At 45.4% G+C, this 22,857-nt stretch overlaps 1 protein-coding gene across 2 annotated transcripts; it reads left to right on the top strand.

Moving 5' to 3' along the window:
- Positions 1-19,271, top strand: LOC144601111 (uncharacterized). Of its 2 annotated transcripts, XM_078413056.1 has the most exons (3): positions 1-35; positions 6,909-8,431; positions 15,907-19,271. In XM_078413056.1, exons 2-3 carry the CDS (start codon positions 7,254-7,256, stop codon positions 16,832-16,834), a joined length of 2,106 nt encoding a protein of 701 aa, XP_078269182.1. In that variant the 5' UTR covers positions 1-35; positions 6,909-7,253; the 3' UTR covers positions 16,835-19,271. The 2 variants fall into 2 exon arrangements, with proteins under 2 accessions (XP_078269182.1, XP_078269181.1); XM_078413055.1 differs by lacking the exon at positions 15,907-19,271 and having other exon boundaries at positions 28-125; positions 6,909-8,717.
- Positions 19,272-22,857: the final 3,586 nt, after the last annotated feature.

The following is a 22,857-nucleotide window of genomic DNA, read 5'->3' as shown; positions in this document are numbered from 1 at the left end:
TGCGCGTGCGGCGGCGACAAAGAGTGACGCAGAAGGTAAGAGGCAGGGAGGTTAACGAACTGCAGCCTTTCATGAGCAGCCCTTGTTACTACCATATAACCGGGAAATTTTACCGCTGGACCCCGGTACGAAACAGCGGACATTCTCCCCTCCCGTCCTGTGCCACTTTCCGCCTCCCGTTTGGTTTCTGACGAATCTCCACAAACGGCCGTCGGCTGCCTCGGCGCATGCGTAACAACCTCAGGGAATGTCCTTAAATGGTGCCAAACGAGGGTAGGGAGCGTCTATAAATTTTAAAAAACTGCTCCAGACCAGGCAAAATCTGAAAAATATGGTGAGATAATGTCGAATAACTGGCCATAAAGCCTCGAACAAATTTCTGGTCCTTATTTTCAGAATTCAACACAGTACATTACCTATTTTGGTCACTGAAAACTTTAAAATTTCCTCCGCAAAATTATTTAAATTTATTCAAGTCAAATCGAGTTTATTTTCATATCCACAAGTACCTTGAGGTAGAGCCTCGGAGACAATCTGGCGTGCAGCACCATCACGGTCACATTTACACAAATAAAGACACAAAAATATAACCTACAAGACAATGAAAAGAAAAAGACTGCAAAAAGCAAGACAATAGTGCAAAACAGTATGAGAACTGGTCCACAGTCATGCAAGAAGTGGTTCACAGTGTTCCATGTTGAGGTTGGATCAGGCATTGGTTCAAGATCCTGCTGATTGTGGGAAAGTAGCTGTTCTTGAAGCTGGTTCTGGCCTCTACCTCCTGCTCAACGGTAGCAACAGAAGAGGGCATAGCCTGGATGGTGAAGATCTTAATGATAGATGTCATTTTCTCGAGTCAGTTCCTCGTGTAGATGGTTTTGATGGTGGGGAGGACTGTGCCTCTGATGGTTAGGCTGATCAGTTAAACCAGGTTATGATGCACACATCATTACCTTCAACAGTACAGCTGTAGAAGTTAGAGTGTTCGATGATGAACGGAATCTTCTTGGAAAGCTGCTCTTTTAACCCTCCCTTTAAATCACAGCTTTTAAAAATATTTTCTCAAATGGCCCTTATTCAAGCTTTACATGGCTTGATGTCAAATTTTATCTCAGTTCCTCTAAATTCACTTGGGACATTTTACGAAACTGAAGACATTATTATAACTGCAAAATCTATAAGAGACAAAGAAATGTATATCAAATACATAGTCCAAAATATATCCGAACTGGGAACTTTTGGCGAAAAGGCAAGCTTGCAGGATAAAGAAACGGCGAGACAGATTGGATATGTAAAGAAAAAAAGCACAAACTATAAAGTTTTCAGGGTTGAGTAAATGGCAGGGGGGTTTACTAAATAGCATCATGCATGACAGTGAAAGACAAAGGAAGCAGGATGGGATGAAGCAGTGGTGTTTAGTGGGAGAGTCGAGGACCAGAGCATACAGCCTCAGAATAAAAGAACGTAGCTTTAAAATGGAAAAGGTTGAACAAGCTAAAGGAGAACATAGAGAAATGGAGAACGTTGCCTATTTCCTTGATTGGCCGCGTGAACGCAGTAAAGATGGTCTCCCTGCCGAGATTTCTGTATTTATTTCAGAATGTCCCTATTTTTATCCCCAAATCCTACTTTAAGTTAATCGATTCTATCATTATGCCATTTATTTGGGGATATATCATATCATATCATATCATATCATATATATACAGCCAGAAACAGGCCCCTTCGGCCCTCCAAGTCCGTGCCGCCCAGTGATCCCCGTACATTAACACTATTCTACACCCACTAGGGACAATTTTTACATTTACCCATCCAATTAACCTACATACCTGTAAGTCTTTGGAGTGTGGGAGGAAACCGAAGATCTCGGAGAAAACCCACGCAGGTCACGGGGAGAACGTACAAACTCCTTACAGTGCAGCACCCGTAGTCAGGATCGAACCTGAGTCTCCGGCGCTGCATTCGCTGTAAAGCAGCAACTCTACCGCTGCGCTACCGTGCCGCCCTGGAGCACACAGGATCTCAAAAGCTTATCTTCAAAAAACGAGGGAACATGGGGGACTGGGGTTACCGTGCTTTTTATATTACTATTGGGCGGCCAATGTTAGAGTCATGGTATACTGGCAGTATGCATATGAACGGGGAGTTGGATATGACCTGCCCCCTTGGCCGGCGATTGAAAAAAGCGTAACCCCAAAAACTTCTCTCCCTGCTCTCCTTTTTTCATTACCCAGATCTCTCACCTCTCTTAGAGAGGATCACTTCACTCTGTCCAATGCTCAGAGAATATGGCACCAAATTAGGAAAGCTTGTGAGCTTCCGAATACGTCAATGCATGCCCCAATCTGGCATAACCACGCTTTCCCCCCATCATTTACAGACACAGCGTTCAGAGAATGGAGCTGTAAAGGGATAGTTACAATAAAAGATCTTTACATAAATAGACACTTTGCATCATTTGATCAGCTACAATCCAAGTTCTCATTGCCCAAAACTCAATTCTTCAGGTACTTACCGCTGAGAAATTATGTTCGACAAAATAATTAGCTTTTTGAGTCCCTGCCCGAAGACGACTCATTGTCCAAAATTTTGCTGGGTCCCCCGGAAGCAAAGAACCTAATCTCATCTTTTGTAGGTATCTTTTCAAACAAACTAGATAAATCTACTTTAAAAATAAAACAAACCTGGGAAGAAGACCTTAACATTGAAATTGATGACGATGTCTGGAAGGTAGTACTGAAAAGTATTAAATCCTGTTCTATTAATTCTAGGCTACAACTGATTCAATTCAAGGTTATGCACAGATTACACTACTCTAAGGTTAAGCTGCATAAAATCTTTCCTGATCTCTCACCTTTGATTAATAGATGCAAGACCGCTGAGGGTACACTCGCTCACCACTTTTGGACTTGTCCAAAACCTCACAACTTTTGGTGTCTTTTATTTCAATGGTACTCTACTGTTTTAAACGTCACTTTAACTCCGGACCCTGAAACTGCTCTATTCGGGTATTCCACAACGCTTGAGAAGCTAGACCATAATGCTCGCACAATCTTGGTTTATGGTATGGTAATTGCCAACAGATGTATTTTGAAACTATGGAAATCAGACTCTGCTCCTCAGTTTGAGACTTGGTTAAGAGAATTAATGGGCATCTTACACGTAGAGAGGTTGAGATATGAATTGTCTGGCAACCCTCAAAAGTTCTTCAACATATGGAACCCAGTGCTGCAGCATATTAAGGGCAAGTAAAACTATCCCCTCAATGCCACATGCTTTTGTACCTTCTTTGAATCCAGCAGTGAAAATACTGAAATATTTGTCTTGTGAAAATTACCTTGCCTCATGTTTTTGTGCTTTTGTCTTTTTTTTTGTCACATTGTAGTTATGTTTTTATTTATTTATTTATTTTTATTTATTTATTTGTTTGTTTTTGTTTGTTTGTTTTCATGATTATGGAGGGAAGGGGAGGGATGGGGTTTACTGTTGTTGTTATATGCACTGTAATTAATTAAATTTAAAAAAATTAAAATGGAAAAGAGGACAAATTTAATTAGCCAGATGGTGTTGAATCCATGGAGCCCGTCATTGGGTATATTTAAAGCGTAGATGGGTAGGTTCTTGATTAGTAAGGGCATCAAAGGTTACGGGGAGAAGGCATGGGAATGAGGTTCAGGGAGAAAAATAGATCAGCCATGATGAATGGCAAAGCAGACTCGATGGCACGAATGACCTAATTCTGCTCCTATGTCTTATGGACATAACTGAAGCAATGAGTTCAGTGGGATATTTTACATTCATTTTGCAATGGGATATTGCTGCAAGGCCAGATTTCTTTAAGTTTGGGTTTTGTTGTTGTCACATGCACTGAGTTACAGTGTAAAGCTTCTTTTTTGCCTGCTATTCAAACAGGCCAGGTAATACTGTACGAAAATACAATCAAGTCAAACTCAGGAACAATGAACCCTACACCGCCTTCAAAATGATCCTGAGTGATTGTCCAGTGGTTGAAGATGGAAATAGGAAGGGAATGATCACTTTGATGCAAATGTGTTAAAATCCTTCCCCCACCCCCTATAACCTGAATTACAGGAGGTATCGTGATTGAAGATAGCTGTAAAAAATAGTAGGGTAGTATTAGACGGATACATGGATAGGAAAGGTTCAAAGGAACATGGGCCAAATGTGAGCAGGAGTGACTAGCATAGATGGGCTATATGGTTGGCATGTGCAAGTTAGACCTCGGGAGTAAGAGCGGAAATTACAGAGGCCATTGCAGAGATTTACATCATCTTTAGCCATAGGCTGTGTTCCAGAAAACTGCAGGGTTGCTAATGTTGTACTATTGTTTAAGAAGGGCAGCAAGGACACGCCAGGATGGTGAGTTTTACGTCAGTGGTGGGAAAGTCATTTGAGGGGATTCTTAGGAACAGGATGTCCCAGTATTAGAAACAGAAAAATAGGTGCAGGAGAAGGCCATTCGAGCTAGCATCGCCATTCAATATGATCATTGCTGATCATCTAAAATCAGTATCCCAATCCTGCTTTCTCCCCATATCCCTTGATCTCTTTAGCACTTAGAGCTAAATCTAACTCTTGAAAACATCAAGAGAATTGGCCTCCACTGGCTTCTGTGGCAGAGAATTCCACAGATTTACAACTCTGGGTGAAAAAATGTTTCCTCATCTCAGTCCCAAATGGCCTACCCCTTTTTCTTAAACTTTGACCCCTGGTTCTGGACTCCCCAAATATCGGGGACATTTTTCCTGCATCTAGCCTGTCCAGTCCTTTTAATAATTTTATATGTTTCTATAAGATCTCCTCATCATTCTAAATTCCAATGAATACAAACCCAGTCGAACCATTCTTTCAACATATGTCAGTCCCGCCATCCCGGGAATTAACCTGGTGAACCTATGCTGCACACCCTCAATAGCCTAATGTCCTTCCTCAAATTAGGAGACCAAAATTGCACAAAATACTCCAAGTACGGTCTCACCAGGGCCCTGCATGACTGCAGTGGGATCTCCTTGCTCCTAAAATCAAATCCTCTCGCAATGAAGGCCAACGTGCCATTAGCTTTCTTCACTGCCTGCTGTACCTGCATGCTTACTTTAGGTGACTGATGTACAAGCACACCCAGGTCTCGTTGCACCTCCCCTTTTCCTAATCTGACACCATTCAGATAATAATCTGCCTTCCTGTTCTTGCCACCAAAGTGGATAACCACACATTTATCCACATGAAAACCGCATCTGCCCTCTCACCCAACCTATCCAAGTCACCCTGCAGCCACATTGCATCCTCATCACAGTTCACACTGCCACCCAGCTTTGTGTCATCTGCAAACTTGGAGATGTCACATTTAATTCCCTCGTCTAAATCGTTAATATATATTGTAAATTAATTGGGTCCCAGCACTGAGCCTTGCGGCATCCCACTATTCACTGCCTGCCATTCTGAAAAGGACCCGTTAATTCCTACTCTTTGCTTCTTGTCTGCCAACCAGTTCTCTATCCATGTCAATACCCTACCCCAATACCATGTGCTCTAATTTTGCACATTAATCTCTTGTGTAGGACGTTGTCAAAGGCTTTTTGAAAGTCCAGATACACCACATCCACTGGCTCTCCCTTACCCATTTTACTTGTTACATCATCCTCAAAAAAATCCAGAAGATTAGTCAAGCATGATTTCCCCTTCATAAATCCATGCAAATCCTGTCACTGCTTTCCAAATGCGCTGCTATAATATCTTTAATAATCAACTCCAACATCTTCCCCATTACCGATAACTGGTCCATAATTCCCCGTTTTCTCTCTCCCTCCTTTCTTGAAGAGTGGAGTTACATTGCCCACCCTCCAGTCCACAGGAATCGATCCAGAGTCGAGAGAACTTAGAAAAATGATCAACAATGCATCCACGATTTCCAGAGCCACCTCCTTGAGTACCCTGGGATGCAAACCATCAGGCCCTGGGGATTTATCTGCCTTCAGTCCCAATCGTTTACCGAACACCATTTCCTGACTAAAGTGAATTCCGTTCAGTTCCTCCCTCCCACTAGGTCCTCGGTCCGCTAGTATATCTGGGAGATTGTTTGTGTTTTCCTTAGTGAAGACAGAACCAAAGTACTCGTTTAACTGTCCTGCCATTTCCTTGTTTCCCATTCTTAATTCCATAGCTACCCTTATCCCACCGCTCTTGCTCGATTACACTTGCTGGATTTAATCACACAACCTAACATTACCCATTATAAAAATAATGTAAAATATAATGTATCCTGTCAATAATGGACGTAAGTTATTTCATTATTACAATTTTGAAAAATGCTTCAAAACATATGGAAGAATTTGTGTAAAGTCAGATTTCCATAAAACAGGTCATTGTTACATCAGATAGCCCCTGTACTGTTTGAAGATGATATATTGTTTCCTACCGAAACCCACTTGTGCCCTTCTCCCTCCAGACATGTGTTACAATTTTAAAATGTTACTTCTAAGGCTAATTAAAAGCTATCAATTTAATTATAATAACATTATTCTGTTCATACCCTACTTTGGATTAGAACAAATCCATTTTCTATTGGACTGATTCACCCTCTACTTCAAGAGAGACAACTCCCACTGTGATCTCATTCCTGGTTACCATACTGTTACTTGATTAAATGGGATCCGCTATGTTAAGAATAGAACCAGCCTGAGGCTTTGCCTTCTGCTGACGTAGTGAAATGAGAGTCAAGGAAATAATGTAAGAAATGCAATGAATTTCAGTGCATGGTGAATGGAGATTCACAGGGTGTTTAAGAAGTGGATTCATTCCTTCATGCAATGTTCTGTATAATATGGATTTTGATGTCAGATCAGTTCTTATCCTGACCGTGACAACTTTCATCAAATCTTTTTTTACAGGGTGTAATCAGCAGAGATTTGCAGATGGAAAACCGGATCCACACTTCATATCAAAATATGACTGTCTCTCAATCTTATCACTCTTTGGATATAAAAGGAGAAATTTTAATCCCTTCTGTCTGTGGCAAAACATTTCAGACATCACTTACTGGAAAAATACTGAGACACATTTAATGAGTGCAATGGAATGAACTTCAACTTGTTACTGATCCTGAAAGATCATCCGATCATTCACAGCTGTGAGAAACTACACCTGCTGTTGTGTGTGTGTGTGTGTGTGCATGTGTGTGTGTGTGGTCGGGGCTTCATTTGATTGTCCATCTCAAAGGAACATAGGGACCTCGGATGATGGAGACGTTGTGGAAATGTAGGGACTGCGGGAAGGGATTCAGTGGTCCATCTGATCTTGAGACTCATCAGCGCACTCACAGCAAGGAGAAGAGGTTCACCTGCCCCATGTGTGGGAAACAGTTCAATCAGTTATCTGACCTCCTGCGACACGAGCGAGTTCACACCGGAGAGAGGCCATTCATCTGTACAGTGTGCGGTAAGGGCTTCACTCAGTCGTCCAACTTGGTGGCACACCAGCGACTTCACACCGGAGAGAGGCCGTTCAACTGCTCCCTCTGCGGGAAGGGGTTTGCGTACTCCTCCAACCTGCTGAGACACCAACGAGATCACATTGGAGACAGGCCGTTCACTTGCTCGGTGTGCGGGAAGGCTTTCATCCAGTCGTCTGACCTCCTGATTCACCAGCGGGTCCACACCGGGGAAAGGCCATTCACCTGCTCGGTGTGCGGGAAGCAGTACACTCGTTCGTCCAACCTCATGACGCACCAGCGATCTCACACGGGGGAGAGGCCATTCTCCTGCTTTGTTTGCGGGAAGGGATTTGCGCAGCTCTCTCATTTAAAGTCACATCAGCGGGTTCACGCTGACAGGAAAACCTTTGACTGTTCAAATTGCGAGAAGAGCTGCAGAAGCCCAGAGGATCTGCTGAGGCACCAGCGAGCCCACACTCAACAGAGGCTGTACTCCTGCTCCGAGTGCGGAAAGGGATTCACTCAGTCGTCGCACCTGCTCAAGCACCAGCGAGTGCACACCGGGGAGAGGCCGTTCACCTGCTCCATGTGCGGGAAGGGATTCAAATGTTCCTCCAACCTGCTGATGCATCAGCGGATTCACACAGGGGAGAGACCGTTCACCTGCTCGATGTGCGGGAAGGGATTTGCCCAGTCGTCCAGCCTGCTGACGCACCAACGGGTTCACACCGGAGAGAAACCCTTCTCCTGCTCCGTGTGTGGGAAGGGGTTCACTTGTTCATCCAACTTGCTTGTGCACCAGCGGGTTCACACCGGGGAGAGGCCATTCTCCTGTTCAGTTTGTGGAAAGGGTTTCACTCAGTCATCCCACCTGCTGATGCACCGGCGAGTTCACACTGGGGAAAGGCCTTTCTCCTGCTCGATGTGTGGGAAGGGTTTTGCCCGTTTATGCAATCTGCAGACACACCAGCGAGTTCATAAATGATTGGTGGATTTGAAAGACATTAAGTGCTGGTCAGGCAGCATATCTGGAGAACATGAATAGATGACGCTTTGGTTCAGGGCCCTTCTTCACACTTCACCTACCCATGTTCTCCAGAGATGCTGCCTGAACCCGCTGAGTTACTGCAGCATTGAGTGTCTTTCTTTGGTAAACCAGCATCTGCAGTTCTATGCTGTTACATTGGTGGATTTGAGCTTGTCTTTTAATATGGTGATGGATCCCTTATCCTTCTGACAGGAAGGATTTGATTCTGTTATGTGAAACCATGGAGAGGTTTATTCCTGATATTCTGTACATCTCAAATAAATCAATTTTCCTTTCATGAGCATGCTGGTCCTTTTTCTCCAAAAGATTGAGGACCTGTGATTAAGTGGATTCCAGCTCAGAATATCACAACTTGTTAAAAAAGCTGGGATATTAAAAACCTGTTGAATCTGAAGAAGGGTCTCGATCTGAAACGTCACCTATCCATGTTCTCCAGCAATGATGCCTGAAGTGTTACTCCAGCACTTGTGTCTTCCCTTATTTAAAGCTGGCTTTACAAGATATCCGAATCAGTTGGGCTAAAAATGTCACACATCCAGGGGAGTCTTCCACAATACTCTTGTGGAAAGGGTGCTTACTGATTTATCTTCTGGCCTATCTAACTCTAATTTTAACCCTTTAAAACAAATGTTTGTCATCATCTTTTAAGCTCCATGTGGTCGCAAAAATTTAACATTTAGTTTAGTTTGGAGATACAGCAAGGAAACAGTCCATTCGGATCACTGAGTCCATGCCGACCATCGATCACTCCTACGCTAGTTCTTTGTTATCCAGATCTCCCAACCCTACCGAATTTGGCGGAAAGTTTCTGCTTTCTTATTTCATTTCCACCATTCTGATTTTGCTTCGCATTTTTCTGCAAAACACAGGCCTCGCCACTCGCCTCGCCCCCAACCCCCCCCCCCCCCCCCCCCCCCTCCGCTCACCTGCCCTCACCCCACCTTGCCTGGTCTGGCCTGGCCTGGCTTGGCCTCGCCCGTCACCTGGCCTCACCCGGCTTCGTCGTGTAGCATGAGGCCCATTGATGTTGAGCGGGGATCAGGTGGGTGAATGGGGGAGGGGGTTGGCATGGGGGGGAGGGGAGCAGGAGAGGGGGAGTGGGGGATGGAGGAAGGGAGGGGGAGTGTGGGTGGGAGGGGAGGGGGTGCAGGTGGGGGGAAAGGGGAGGAATGGGGGGGAGTAGGAGTGGGGGTGAAGGTAGGGGGGACATGGATCGTTGTGATTTGCTGTTGAAGACCACTGGAGCAAGTATGTCTTCAGTGAAATTAGGTATGTGCAGTTTTGAATGAAATTATTTCTTCATAACTTAGTCATACATGTTATGACCATTGTTCTTTTATTCAATACCAAGAGAATTGGGATGTGTAAGGAAAAAGCAAAATAGAAAAAACAAAAGAAAACAATTTTTTCTTTGTGTTGTAAAAGGTATTTCAGTTCAATAACCTTTCTATAAATAGCAGAATTTACTCATGATAGGCCTGACATTGTACATATAATCCACGAACTACAAACTGTTGGAAATAATCGTCATTTTTCGCACGTGAATGTAACGCAACACGTATGCACATTTGGTGTGCTTTTTCTTTTTGCTGAAAAGTTGCATTACGCGCCATATTATGAATTCTGATGTAAAATTCTGAATTTTGGACATCAAAATTATGAATTTATAAAGCCAAATGTTGGGAGGACTGGTCATCCCACTTTTGTATTCTACGCATTAGAGGGTAAATTTACAAAATACAATTAAATTATAAACATGCACGTCTTTGGAATGTGGGAAGAAACCGGAGCACCCAGAGGAAAGCCACACACAGGAAGAACGTACAAACTCAGCACAGATAGCACCCAAGGTCAGGATTGAGCCCAGGTCTCTAGTGCTGTGAGGCAGCAGCTCCACCGCTGTGCCAACCATTTCTACATTGTCAAAAATATTTTGTCATTATCGGTGCACAATCAGTCTGAAAAGGGATCCCAACTCAAACATCACCAGTACATTTCCTTCGCAGATGCTGCCTGACCCTGAGTTCCACCAGCATTTGTGTTTTTGTTATGGTGGATATTTGCATCAGACTCTGCTGTCCAAAACATCAGCATCACAACCTTGTTTTAAACTTTTAAATAATCTGTGGTGTCAATCTGGCTAAGCTGTACTGCACCTAAAATATCAACTCAGTTCCGGAGTTACACTTCGTGTTCCAGAAGGGCCTGACCCAGACTTATGCTTTTAAATACTCCTTCGTATACAACTTGGGTATCCTCCGGGTGTTCCATTTTCCTCCCACATCCCAAAGATGTGCTGGTTTATAGGTTATTTGGCCTCTGCAAATTGCCCTGTAAATAGTATGTAGGGAATGGATGAGAAAGTGAGATATGTAGAACTAGTGTGAACTATTGAACTAGTGAACTATGTAGAACTAGCTTGCGGCGTGGGCTCTGTGGGCCAAAGGACTTGTTTTCATGCTGTATCTCTAAAACTAAAGGAGTTGGCATAGCAGGGGATTTTTATTTTCCCGATATAGACTGGTACTGTCTTAATGCCAAGAGCTTAGATGTCACATGTGTTTGGCAAAGTTTTCTCAGGCAAATGTAGAGGGCAAAGCTTGACCTGATTGATCGTATCCTCTGCAGACGTAAAGAACTGGAGATACTGATTTACAAATTAAGACACAGAGTGCCGGTGTAACTCAATGGGTCATGCAGCAACTCAGGAGAACATGGATTTTGCAGACCGGGACCCTTCTTCATACTGATTGTAGATTACAGGCTCCGACTAAAGTCCGGAAGGGTCCCATCTCAAAATGCTGCCTGACCCACTGAGCTACTCCAGTACTTTGTATCCTCTACGGTTTGAAACAGATCACATTGAAACTTACAAAATTGGTACAAAGGCTTGAGAGGCGGGATATTTCCTCTGGTTGCAGAATCTATGATGAAGTGACACCTTTGAGAACAAAGGATATTCATCTTGGGACTGAGATGAGGAAAATCATTCGGACGATGGCGAACCTTTCATTTTTGCTGCCAATTCACTCAAAACAAAAATCCATAGTTTCACTGGATGTAACGGAGGACCACAGATTTGGTGATGGAAAATGTGAAGAGGTAAGTAATTCGACCATAATCTTGATGAATAGAGGATGTGACAAGGGGCGGAGAGCCTACCATTATTATTTCTAATATTTCCAACTGCAGTGACCTCTTGAACCGTATGTCCAAACAGCCCAAGTACGCCTGGGTATTATTATTACCCATTCCCGTGAAGCGCCTCAAAATGATCCTGGTGAGATCCAGAGGATGAAATAAATGGAAATTGTTAATTATGCTGGTTTCCAAACGTAGCTAAAAGGCCAGGCATTCAGGTTTGCGGTAACATTTAGCAGTTAGTTTTATCTGTTGCTGTTCCTACCATCTGGAAGAAGGTACTTGAGCCTGAAAACTGACCAACACTCTCAAAATTAGCTTCTTTCCAGCAAACCAGGCTCTTGAACACCACACATACAGGGACGGTATGCTGTTCCCACACAGCAGTAGAGATGCTGTCTTACAGCACTAGAGACCGATTCAATCCTGACCGCGTAGCCCGGCTGCCTGTATGGAGCTTGTACGTTCTCCCTGTGACACCGCATGGGCTTTTTCCGGGTGCTCTGTTTTCCCCCCACAACCCAAAGATATACAGGTTTGTGAGTTCATTCTTAAAACTGTAAATTGGTCTTAGTGTGTAGGATAGTATGGGGTGATGGCTAATCGGCGCAGACTCGGTGGCTCGAAAGGGCCTGTTTCTACGCTGTATCTCGAAAGTCTAAACACCAACAATGATAGTGTGTAAGAATGATAGTGCCTTTCGCTGCAGAAAGGACTGTTTTTTTTTACACTGGTCATTAATTGGATGATTTTTTTGGTTCATTATATATTTATGTGTATTGAGTTTACAGGCTTGTTACGCTGCTGGAAGTAAGAATTGCATTTCTTCGGTGTCCAGTTTAGTTTAGAGATGCAGCATGGAAACAGGCCACCGAGTTCACGCTGACCATCGATCACCCGTTCAAACTATATATGAAGGAACTGCAGTTGCTGGTTTAAACCAAAGATAAATACAAAATGCTAGAGTAACTCAGCGGGAGAGGCAGCATCTCTGGAGAGAAGGAATGAGAAATAACCCGTTCAAACTAGTTCTGTATTATAGATTTCTCATCCATTCTAGTGTAGAGAAATTTAGGGGAAATTTAGAACGGCCAAAGCCGCACGTCGGTAGGATGTGGGCGGAGTCTGGAGCACCCAAAGGAACCCCAGACAGGGTTTCACCCAGAGAGTTGTGAATCTGTGGAATTCTCTGCTACAGAAGGCAGTGGAGGCCAATTCACTGGATGTGTTCAGGAGAGAGTTGGATATAGCTCTTAGGGCTAACGGAATCGAGGGATATAGGGAGAAAGCAGGAACGCAGTACTGATTCTGGATGATCAGCCATGATCATATTGAATGGCAGTGCTGGCTCGAAGGACCAAATGGCCTACTCCTGCACCTATTTTCTATGAAACTCACGCAGTCACAAAGAGAATGTGCAAACTTCACACAGGCAGCACCGGAGGTCAGGATGGAACCCGGGTCTCCGGCATTGTGAGGCAACAGCGCTACATGTAGCAAGTAAACATTTACCATGAACACCGCAGCAAAGACTGGGACTCTGATCAGCTCTCGTGGCTTTCAATGGCTGCGGATATTTCCAGAATTCGCAGCGCAGCTGGTGGACCTGTTCGCAGGGCAACAGTCAATTACGCAAGCGCAGATGCGGACAGTACTGTGAGCATGCGCATTAGAGCTGTAGGGAATGGTCTGCTTGAGCGGATCGATCGCTGGCGGAGATCGAGATGGTCGACCCGGGGGGGGGGGGTGATTCGATGCGGTGCGTGCAAAGTGAGCTTTCATAAATGTTTGGTGTCTATCCAAGTCTTCAATTCAGGACCCATCGCCCCCGAGGTTACAATACGTTGATAGGTCCGGTCAGCTATTACCTGAGGGAATGCGTAGCCATCTTTGTACAGGAATCTCAGAGCGCTTGCGCGGCCATGTTGGTTGAGGGAAGCGTTGCAGAGACTTCCGCTTTTCCCGCAATGTGATTGGCTCGTTCTCTTCATTGACACATCGTGAGCAGCGGGTGTGGAAGTTGAATATGTACCAAGTTACCTCCTTCATTAGTACAGTTCAATGTACAGTGTAGATTTGGACAGAGGGCAAGGAAGAGGGGGGACTTTGGAGCGGTTACGTTCAGTTGCACGATGAAGATACCAGAAAAACAAGGTGCATCAGAGAGTAGAGGCAGAATTGATTGTAAAAACTGTGTCCTATAGGGGGGTTGCACGGCAGGTGAGGTCGCGACCCCTGACCCGTACTATTGACACGCAACACCTTCTGGAGTGCAAGCGGTGAACATCAGGTAAGCACTGACTATGGCTGCCATTGCAGCGGGCCCGTTTTCTGTCCCAGCATCAACGAATTGAAAAGTTGGGTTATTTGCGTAGTCCTTTTCTTCTATTTTATGTTTGGAACGACTTCAGTTGTGGAACAATTCGTCAGTCCTAATTTGGGAGGGTGTTGCAGTTGAATGTTGTGGCTGCACTTTGCTGCAACTCGGCTTCCTTTTTCTGCTTTCTACTCCACAATCGCCAACAGCTGGGCTAGCACATGCAGGTTTCGCTCGTGTGCAGGACCCTCCAGTTGGTCTTCTCCCATCAGCGGGTCTCTGGCTCCCTCTGGCGTTCCGAGCGTCCCGCCACCTCTCCCCGTTCCTGCGCTCCTTGCTCCTCCCGGCGCCCCTGCTCCGCACCTCGCTTCCTGTGGCTCTTCGGCCACTCGCCGCTTCTGCTGGCCCTCCAGCCCTTCTCCCCGCTCGCCGTCTGCCGGGCTGCCGGGTTCCGTTTTCACTTGGCCGGTGCTCAACTCCTCGAGGCTGGGGCCGCCGAGCAGTCCTCCGCCTCGGTTCCCAGCGCCCGGCCCAGCACTCCCTGCTGTTCGGCCTTCCCCCGGCTCCTCTTACTGCTTCTCTTCGGGCTCGACACTCCACTCCTCCTCCTCTTCTACCGCCTCCTCCTCCAAGGCTGTCGAGCACGGCTCCCTGGGTCCTCCACCCTCAAGCCCCAATAGGTTGCCGAACTCCAGTGCTTGCTCCTGCCCCTCGGCTCGGGTATATCCCGCTGATCCTCTCCCAGCTCGCTCAACCCTGTCTTTTCCTCCTCCTCTTCTTCTCCCCCCGGCGGCCCTCTGCTTCTCGGCCTTGCTCGCCTGCCTCCCTTCCCGGCCATGTTTCCCCTTCCCCCACCGGCTGACCAGAGGTCTTCCCACCTGCTTCATGCGTCCGCTGGTTTTGCAGCCCTTCTCCCGGTTCCTCTTCCTCCGCCGGATCCTCCAGCTTCTTCCCCATTTTTTACAGCACAAAAATTGACCATTTTGGCTTTTATTCAAGGTAAGAACGTACGTGTTACATGTGCCGGAATTTGCCATGTACTCCAGATAGCTTGAGCGACTCCGTGCGTCATGCCCTTTGGCCTGTTGACCTTCTGTGCAATCTCCCTATAGAGGCCTTTAAAATAATTATAAAACGATTTGCAGTATGCAAAGAGTGGGAAAGAGCAAAACGGGATAACATAGGTAATCTTTGCTAACAAATCCCACTAGGGAGTAAAATACAAAGTGCTTGTGTAACTCAGAAGATCAGGCAGCATCTCGAGAAGGAATGGACAGGTGGCGTTTTGGGTCGGGACTGTTCTTGGAATCCATTGGGGAGTTCTGAAGAAACCTGGAGAGCAGTGATGATGTGAAATTCAATATCTTTGAAATAAATAGCATGACGAAGATGGAAACAATGGTTGTGCTGATAGAGTTGAAGAAAATGGGTGAGAGGAATCTCACAGACTGGAACAGCTGGTATGGATTGTGCGAATTAAATTGCACAAGCCCAGAAGAATGAAGAAATACAGAATTGGAGTTGGTGCATTTGGTTTAGATCTGGGGCACCTAAAATTATCTGATCTCTATTTGTCTTCCCTGTTTTCAATGATGATTTTTCCAAACTCTTGCAGGACATTAGAAGCAGGGGATTGCGGTCAGGAATTTCAAACTGAACATAGTGTCAAAGTTTGATGCAGTCGTTTAATTCTTCAAGATCTGAATATTTTTGGCATTTAAATTTTTGTCCGTGGGAAAACATTTAAGTTTAATCTGACTGGATAAGCATCAAGAGGGAGATACACACACCTGATTGAGAGTGTTTGGGAACTCTGACATGTGGGAAAAAGCTCGAACTGGTTGGAAATCTTAAAACTATCCGCCTTGGAGGGACATCATTGACGTGTTCAAGGTACGGTGGAGGCTCCAACAGATAGTGAGGTTTGGAGAGATGCGCTGATACGTGCACCATGGAGAAGCCGTGTAAATGTGGGGACTGCGGGAAGGGATTCAGTTACCCATCCCAGCTGGAAACCCATCGTCGCAGTCACACTGGGGAGAGGCCGTTCACCTGCACCGAATGTGGGAAGGGCTTTGCTCTGTCATCCAGCCTCCAGCTGCACCAACGGGTTCACAGTAACAAGAGACCTTTCAAGTGCACTGACTGTGGGAACTCTTTTAAAATCTCTGCCGACCTGATTAAACACCAGCTTGTTCACACCGACGAGAGACCGTTCAGCTGCCAGCACTGTGAGAAGAGATTTAGGCAATCCTCCCACCTTATTCAACACCGGCGAGTTCACACCGGGGAGAGGCCATTCATCTGCTCCGTGTGTGGGAAGGGATTCACGCATGCATCCAATCTCCGCACACACCAACGGGTGCACACAGGGGAGAGGATATTCACCTGCACTGTGTGTGGTAAGGGGTTCACTCAGTCCTCCAATCTGCGGACGCACCAGCGGGTTCACACTGGGGAGAGGCCTTTCACCTGCACTGTGTGTGAGAAAGGCTTCACAAATTCATCCCACCTTCTGACACACCAACTTGTTCACTTTGACAAGAGGGCATTTAAATGCTCTGACTGCGAAAAGTGCTTCAAAAGCACAAAGGATCTACTGATTCACCAGCGCGTCCACACCGGGGAGAGACCGTTCACCTGCTCCATCTGCGGGAAAGGGTTCACCCTGTCGTCTAATCTGCAGACACACCAGCGGGCCCACAGTGGGGAGAAGCCCTTCAGCTGTTCTGTGTGTAGGAAGGGATTTAATCGATCCTCCAATCTTTTAAGACACCAGCGGGTGCACACCAGGGAGAGGCCATTCACTTGCACCGTATGTGAGAAAGGATTTACTAGATCTTCCCACCTACTGAGACACCAGCAAATTCACAAGTGAATGTTTGTGTTGGAATTGCTTCTATTTGCTGCTGTTGATCAAGTGTGAGATTTGAACCCTTTCTGCTCAGGGAGTCCAAATTGGCTCCTGCTGCTTGTCCACCCCTTGTAATGGATCAAAAGTTTTTAATTCTGGATCTTCTGAAGTTGTTTACATTGTGCAGTTGTTTCAACAGCAAGGTTAACTGATATCCTGTTACCACAAGTTTGATTTTTGTCCTTGTGTGTTGCGACTATTTTGGCTCCCTTACCTGTGAACAAGTCCGTGCTCTCAAGCCCGTCATCACCAGCCCTCTGTGCATTGAATCAGGGAAACGAACATGTGGCTACTCTAGATCCCAAAACATAGAACTGCCTGTGCTTTCCCACAGGCATGTTCTGCACCCTCTTTGTTGTGGGAATAGAACATCACTCCTGGAAACTGCATCAGAATTTGGATTTAGAGATGCTGCGTGGAAACAGGCTCTTCAGCCCACGTCGATCAGCGATCACTATGTACACTAGCATTATCCAACACACTGGGGACAATTTAACCGTAGCCTAATTAACCTACAAACCTCTATGTCTTTGGAATGTAGCAGGAAAGCACCTGGAGAAAACCCACGCGGTCACAGGGAGAACATACAAACTCTGTACAGACTGCACCCATATTCACGATCGAACCCGGGTCTCTGGCGCTGTAAGGCAGCAACTCTACTGCTGTGCCACTCTGCCGCCCTAAGATGTAATGCATTCAGTAAATGTATTTAACGAGTAAGCACTTCCCAGCCAAATAATCCAGGGAAATGTCTGTCATCTAACTCAAGTAGATGAGATCAATGTTTTCAAGCCTTGTTTTGAACTTAACTCTACTTGAACTTAACTCTACTTGGCAATGTCTGCAGGCTCGTTGCAATGGAACTTGACTGAACATTTGCCCCAGCATAAACATTGTGGGCTGTGAAACGCGTGTGTGCATTAGGAAGAACCCCACCTCCTTCCTCGCATCTATTGCAACCGTGTTGACAGTGTATGCGTAAACAGATCATGGGGATGTGAAGCAGGAAAAGTGTTTCAGTCTTACATTCAGGGTTGGGGAAAGCGATCAGGTATGCTGATTACTGATGAATCAAGCAGATTTAAAAAATTTAAAAAAAGCATCAATGCAGTCACAGTGTCTTTGGACGGACCTGGAGAGGAGTTAAGGAAGTTGGTTTTGAGCAGAGATCAGTCACCGAGCACCTTGAGCCTGCCCCGCCATTCAGTGGGCAGTAATCCAGTCCACTGTGAAGCCTCTGTACTTTTTGCCCACAATTGGGTTTCTCTACGAGGCTTGAAACTGATAGACTTGAGACTGGACAGGTTTGGGAGTGGGAAGATTCTCAGTGAGGCGACAGTGAGTCAGGATCGAATCTGCCGTTGCACCACTGTGCCGCCCTGCGCCACAGTGCCGCCAGTGAGACTCGGTGTGCTCACCACATGCTGTATCTTTTTGCCCTTAATAGACAATGAGCATTTATATTGCAACAAGGAACTGCAGATGCTGGTTAATACACAAAAGGACACAGTGGAGGAGTAACTCAGTGTGTAAGACATTGGTGCGGCCTCATTTATACTATTGTGTTCAGTTTTGGTCGCCGTGTTATACGAAAGATGATGCCAAGCTGGAAAGGGTGCAGAGAAGACTTACGAGTATGTTGCCAGGAGTCGAGGGCTTGAGCGAAAGGGAGAGGTTGAGCAGGCTAGGACTTTATTCCTTGGAGCACAGGAGGATGAGGGGTGATCTCATAGAAATGTACAAGATCATGAGAGAAATAGATCGGCTAAATGTACAGTGTCTTGTCCAGAATAGTGGACGAGTACCAGAGGACATAGGTTTAAAGTGAGGGGGGAAAGTTTTAATAGGAACCTGAAGGGTAGCCTTTTTTACACAAAGGGTTGTAGGTATATGGAACGAGCTGTCAGAGGAGGTAGTTGAGGCATGTACTATCTTAAAATTTAAGTGACATTTGAACAGTTGCACGGATGGGATAGGTTTAGAGGATCATGGACCAAGCGCGGGGAGGTGTAGATGGGGCATGTTCATCGGCTAGTTGAGCCAAAGGGCCTGTTTCCATGTTCGATGACTGAAAGATATAAATGGAAACAGGCCATTCGGCCCAGAACAACAATCCATCACTTGTTCACTTATTTCCATTCTTTATTTCCGTGCTGCTTTAGATATAACCAGCCCAATAGCAGTGTTCAGATACTTCTTAATAATTTAATAATAAGACTTTTGCCCTAGTCTTGTTTCCGTTAAGCTCCCACCTCTCCTGCGGGCTATTAGAGGCAGATAACATGTTCCCAATGTTGGGGGAGTCCAGAACAAGGGGCCACAGTTTGAGAATAAGGGGTAGGCCATTTAGAACGGAGATGAGGAAGAACTTTTTCAGTCAGAGGGTGGTGAAGGTGTGGAATTCTCTGCCTCAGAAGGCAGTGGAGGCCAGTTCGTTGGATGCTTTCAAGAGAGAGCTGGATAGAGCTCTTAAGGATAGCGGAGTGAGGGGGTATGGGGAGAAGGCAGGAACGGGGTACTGATTGATAGTGATCAGCCATGATCGCATTGAATGGCGGTGCTGGCTCGAAGGGCTGAATGGCCTACTCCTGCACCTATTGTCTATTGTCTATTGTCTATTGCCCTGCAAAAGGGGAAATTATGCTTGACTAATCTTCTGCAATTTTTGGAGGATGTAACTAGGAAAATGGACAAGGGAGAGCTAGTGGATGGAGTGTACCTGGACATTCAGAAAGTCTTTGATAGGTCCCATAGAGGAGATTAATGGGCAAAATTAAAGCACATGGTATTGGGGGGAAGGGTTCTGACATGGATAGAAAATTGGTTGGCAGACAGGAAACAAAGAGTGGGGATTAACGGGCAGGCAGTGACTAGTGGGGCATTGCAAGGCTCGGTGCTGGGACCGCAGTTATTTACAATATACATTAATGACTTAAATGAAGGGATTAAAAGTAACATTAGCAAATTTGCAGATGACACAAAGCTGGGTGGCAGTGTAAACGGCGAAGAGGATGCTATGAGGATGCAGGGTGACTTGGTCAGGTTGTGTGAGTGGGCAGATGCAGTTTAATGTGGATAAATGTGAGATTATCCACTTTGGTGGTAAGAACAGGAAGGCATATTATTAACTGAATCGTGTAAAAGTTAGGAAATGGGGAAGTACAAAGAGATCTGGGTGTCCTTGTTCATCAGTCACTGAAAGTAAGCATGCAGGCACAACAGGCAGTGAAGAAACCTAATGGCATGTTGGCCTTCATGACAAGACGAGTTGAGTATAGGAGCAAAGAGGTCCTGCAGTTCTACAGGGCCCTAGTGAGACCGCACCTGGAGTACTGTGTGAAGTTTTGGTCTCCATATTTGAGGAAGGACATTCTTGCTATTGATGGAATGCAGCGTAGGTTCACTAGGTTAATTCTCGGATTGGCGGGACTGTCGTATGTTGAAAGACTGGTGCGACTGGGCTTGTATACACTGGAATTTAGAAAGATGAGAGGGGATCTTATTGAAACATATAAGATTACTAAACCAAGTGGACCCATTGGGCCCAAACCTCTCCTGTATTGGTGCAGCACCCTCTCCTCCTCTGTCCCTCCTCCCTTCCTACGTAGGAGATAGATTTAAACTTTACAATGTGAGTAACTTTAAAAATATAACACTGATTTCAATGAAACTTCTTCCATTAGCACCAAAGTGAGTAAGGTGGAGATATAATTGTCGCACTGTCGGGTACCGTTTTGGCTGTAGTTCAGGAACAAAACAAACAAACGAGAGTTTTAGTATATAGATTAAGGGATTGGACACGCAAGAGGCAGGAAACATGTTCCCAATGTTGGGGGAGTCCAGAACCAGGGGCCACAGTTTAAGAATATAGGGTAGGCCATTTAGAACGGAGATGAGGAAAAACTTTTTCACTCAGAGAGTTGTATGTCTGTGGAATTCTCTGCCTCAGAAGGCAGTGGAGACCAATTCTCTGGATGCTCTCAAGAGAGAGTTCGATAGAGCTAGCAGAGTCAGGGGGTATGGGGAGAGGGCAGGAACAGGATACAGATTGTGAATGATCAGCCATGATCACATTGAATGGCGGTGCTAGCTCGAAGGGCCGAATGGCCTCCTCCTGTACCTATTGTCACTCTAGTTCCATATTATCCCACTTTTGCCCCTTGCCCCTACACAATTTACAGAGGCCAATTAACCTACAAATCAGCATTTCTTTGCGATGTGGGAGGAATCCGGAGCACCTGGAGAACATGCAAATTCCACTCAAACAGCATCTACGGTCAGGATCGAACCAGGATCTCTGGCGCTGTGAAGCAGCAGGTCTACAGGCTGCACCACTTTGTATTTTTTATTGTTAACTGAATAAAGTCAATAAAACCCAGCCTGCAACATGAATTTTGATTATTCTGGCACCTAAAATCTCGAGACTCCATGTTTAGAGCGAGCTAAATGAACAAGTAAACGGTGGGCAGCCATTGCTCTAGCTTATTTTGTGTTGTGGGAAAGTGTATTTGCTGTCAGAGGAATTGGGGCAAGCGGGTTGAAGAGAAGTGAGGAATGTAAAAACAAGGAACAGCAGATGCTGGTTTGCCAAGAAAAGACCCAAAATGCTGGAGTAACTCTGGGCCAGGCAGTGAGCCGCTGGTCAGGCACTATCACCACTCTGTAAAAGGGTTACTCCAACATTTTGTGTCCTTTCTTCAGAGGAGCAGTAAGACATTGGATGTTAGGTGTTTGGTAAGAGGGACAGTTGAACTAAACATAGAATAGTACAGAAGATAGACACAAAAAGCTAGTGTAACTTAGCAGGACAGGCAGCATCTCTGGAGAGAAGGAATGGGTGATGTTTCGGGTCGAGACCTTAAGGTCCCGCTGATTTACTCCAGCTTTTTGTGTCTATCTTTGGTTTAAACCAGCATCTGTAGTTCCTTCTTACATACACAGGACAACACAGGAAACGGCCCTTCGGTCCACAATGACCATGCACAAACATGATACCAAGTTAAACTAAATTCCTCTGCCCGGATCTGATCCATATTCCTGTGGTGTGAGGGGCTGGAGAGTTGAGGAGATAAAGTTCATTGCTCGTAAGATGCCTTGTTAAATTATAATTGAATTTACTTCATTTAATCTGCAATGTCTTGGAGACACTAAGCTGTTTCTGGTCAGTAAAATGAACGCAGTGTCAACAGACACATCCTGTGCTGATTAATATTAATAACGTGGGCATGAGACTGCAGATGCTGTGAAATGGAGAAAAAAAACAAGTGCTGGAAGAACTCGGTGGGGCAGGTGGCATTTGTGGAAGCAAAGGGCATAGTCGACGTTTCAGATCTGGAATTGACATTGATGGAACAATGACCTGTGCTTGGGAAAAAATTCCAAGATCGATTTTAATTTAATATCTATTTACAAAGTCAACAATTTACAAAGATGTTGACAAGTCTAAGTGACTGAGCTGTGGGGAAAGGTTGGGCCAGTCCAGGACTTTGTTCCTTGGAACGCAGGAGGATGAGGGGTGATCTTATAGAGAAATATAAAATCATGCGGGGCATAGATCGAGTAAATGCACAGTCCTTTACCCAGAGTGGGGGAATCAAGACCAAGGGATATAAACTTTAGAATTTACTTTACACTTCAGAATTTAGAGATACAGCTTGGAAACAGGGCTTCGCCCCACCGAGTCCACAACGACCAGCGATCACCCCGTACATTAACACTATCCTACACATGATGTCAATCCTTAGCCATGATGTCAATGAATGTTGGACCCGGTACAAGGCTCGCAGTGGTCTATTGTTCGTGTATTTGTCTTCACGATCTAGTGAGTCTTTTTTCATGAACTGGAAGAATTTGAAAATGGAGACACAACAAACTGCAGATACTGGAATCTTGAGTAAAATACAAAATGCTGGAGTGGCACATTGGGTCAGGCAGCATCTCTGGAGAACATGGATCTGTGGCGTTTCAGGATGAAACCCTTCCTCAGA

The sequence above is a fragment of the Rhinoraja longicauda genome, chromosome 16 (genome assembly GCF_053455715.1).
Source record: "Rhinoraja longicauda isolate Sanriku21f chromosome 16, sRhiLon1.1, whole genome shotgun sequence".
NCBI lineage: Eukaryota > Metazoa > Chordata > Chondrichthyes > Rajiformes > Arhynchobatidae > Rhinoraja > Rhinoraja longicauda.
The sequence above is the reverse complement of the archived record's forward strand: the minus strand, read 5'-3'. Positions and strand labels throughout refer to the sequence as shown.